Source organism: Pyxicephalus adspersus, chromosome 7, assembly GCF_032062135.1.
Source record: "Pyxicephalus adspersus chromosome 7, UCB_Pads_2.0, whole genome shotgun sequence".
Taxonomy (NCBI): domain Eukaryota; kingdom Metazoa; phylum Chordata; class Amphibia; order Anura; family Pyxicephalidae; genus Pyxicephalus; species Pyxicephalus adspersus.
In genome coordinates this window covers 8,683,816-8,686,510 of record NC_092864.1, presented here as the reverse complement: position 1 = coordinate 8,686,510, position 2,695 = coordinate 8,683,816, and the positions used below count along the sequence as shown (strand labels likewise).

At 36.8% G+C, this 2,695-nt stretch overlaps 1 protein-coding gene across 1 annotated transcript; it reads right to left on the bottom strand.

Annotated features, from left to right (window-relative positions):
• Positions 1-1,132: 1,132 nt before the first annotated feature.
• Positions 1,133-2,056, bottom strand: LOC140334646 (olfactory receptor 1G1-like). The gene has a single exon (XM_072416886.1). It carries the CDS (start codon positions 2,054-2,056, stop codon positions 1,133-1,135), a length of 924 nt encoding a protein of 307 aa, XP_072272987.1.
• Positions 2,057-2,695: the final 639 nt, after the last annotated feature.

Genomic DNA, 2,695 nt, shown 5'->3' with positions numbered 1-2,695 from the left:
AGGGGTTAACATGGGAGCTGGACAGAGGAAACACTGAATTAGGCAACAGGTGTACAGGAACTAGCTTAGCAAAGCTAGGGGCTCGGCAATAGTAGAGACACGTTGCACGAACGCTGAGTGCTATGTCTGATCTAGCTAAATAGCCAAGGGTGATTAAGAGGGTATTTCTTGATTGGCTGGTGGGATGGGTGAAACTGATAAAGCTTGGAAGCATAGGCACTCCCAGAGTCAGAACTACCTGCATGAGCAGGAGAGAGACGCTTGTGCTTTAATGAGGAAGAGGTAAGTGTGACAAAGACTGTGGAAGTAAAGTTTCCTGGGATTTTTTGAGCTGGCTGGATGTAGCCCACCAACAGATAATTGAACCTAATTGATTAGTGAATAATTGAATTGTGCCTCATCCACTAGAACTTTTTTTATATGATTGAGTGTTCCTGTAAGGCCCTGGTCAGCACCAGTCCTCACCAGACACCAGTCCCCCAATCTTACACCACAGTGTCACCTATAGAAAGCCCCCACTCAGCCTAGGGAGACAGGTTGCATCTCCCAGCACTTGGTTGCCCCCAGGACTTACTGCGTAAGGGATGGTGTCTGGGGATGGGCTGACAGAAAGCCAGGAGCCCACAGATAAAGCAGTACCATGATTCCAACAGAGCCAAGTCTAGAATACAGAGCAGAGGTCATACACACAATATGCAGAATACACAGTGTTTTATACTGTGGTAGCACACAGCATGGAGCTGCCGGGGAAATGAGCATCTCCTAACAGTTCATTTGTTTGACTTTGCATCTCTGTTTGTACTTTATTTCAAAAAAAAACATAAAATAATATGATCAACAAGGGGCTATTTCTTTGCTCATTCAAGCCCTGGGATTGGCGGAAGCTTCTGCAACACTCAGGAAGTTTTTAAATCCCATTGTACCCTTAAAAATCATCACAATCCACCTTAATGATGAATAGAAGGTTGATATTATTATATTGTATATACCTCTGGTTCATTCTCACTTAGCTGAATCTGGTAAAGCTCTACAATTGTCAACCATTCAATATTTTTCAACCAATCTAGTGAAAATTCCATTACAAGATGCTAAATGAACAGCCTAAACTCCATTTGTAACCCATATTCTCTTGTTAATATGTTAACAATTTCCACAAAGAATTCTTTATTTCTTTGTTTCGTAGGCTGTATATGAGAGGGTTCAGCATGGGTACCACTGTGGTATAGAACACTGTTAGGATCTGTTCTCCTACATTATAGCGCTCTGATGGTGGTATCATATATACAATTGTAGCAGATCCATAGTAGATGCTCAGGATGATGAGGTGGGATGAGCAGGTGGAGAAGGCTTTACTTCTGCCATCCTTAGATTTAATGCGTAGAATTACTCTTATAATTTGTACATAGGACATCAAATTGCACACAACTGGAATAAGCCCAAATACAAAACTGTCTGCATACATAATATTGTAAAAGGTTTTAGTCACGCCACAGGAAATGTTGATCAGAGCTTTAGCATCGCAGAAGAACTGGTGAATGGTAAAAGAAGGACAGAAGAGTATTTTTGAGATGGAACTTGTAAATAAAGATGAATTTAGGCATCCACCGATCCAGGTAACTATTATTAATAATATGCAGATTTTCTTGTTGAGTATACGGTGATAATCTAAAGGGTGACAAATTGCAACATAGCGATCATACGCCATTATAAATATAACCATGACCTCAGCAGTGGCTACTGTAAGGAAAAAATACATCTGGATAAAGCATTGTGTAAAGGATATAGTGTTATTCCCAGAGAGTAGGATGTAGAGGAGTTTTGGTACAATAATCGTTGTATAACATAAATCAATACTGGCCAAGTTACAGAGGAATAAAAACATTGGGGTGTGCAAATGGAGGTCCAAACATATCACTGTAATGATAGTTAGGTTTACCAGAATTTCAATGAAATAAATTAGGAAAAAAGAAAAAATGTTAAATATGTAAAGTTTTTTGTCAGCGTTCATGAAGAATGGCAAAATGTGGAATTCTAGCATTGATGTATTGTATTTCATGGGTTATTGCTTTATTTTTCTGCAAAAATGTATTTTTTTAATTAAAAGATAATGGAAAAATTCAGAATTTAGTTTTGCTGTATAGAAATTTAAAGAATTAGGATAATAATTATTTTGATTTTCGTAGAAATATAGATTTAATGTTAACAACTGTTGACGATCATCAATGCCTACAGTAGAACAATTACATTTTTAATTAAGTAGTGTGACCAACACTTATAAAGCTAAAAAAATAAAATACAGTTTACAGTATTTTAAAATGTATCTCATAAGATAACAATAAAATGTATTAATAAGACACAATAACATTAAACATTATCATCTTGTTTGAGCCTGTGGTTTCCTACTCCTTATACTCATCTTTTTGTAATGTTATTTTGAAGCCATTGTTTCTATTGTTTTAAAGTCTATAATACCTGGCTTGGAACTAATGGACTGTCATATGAACAATTAGGCTTCCTATTCTGAAACGGTATCATGGCCTTTATCAGGGAACTACAGACCTGTAAGTTTATCAATAGTTGGGACGATAACAATAGCTTGATAAAACACCACTTACAAGAGTTTTTATGGGAAATATCGGCATAAATTCAAGAAAGAATGAAGGTATCAAACATATCTACTTCCCTTTCTGCAATA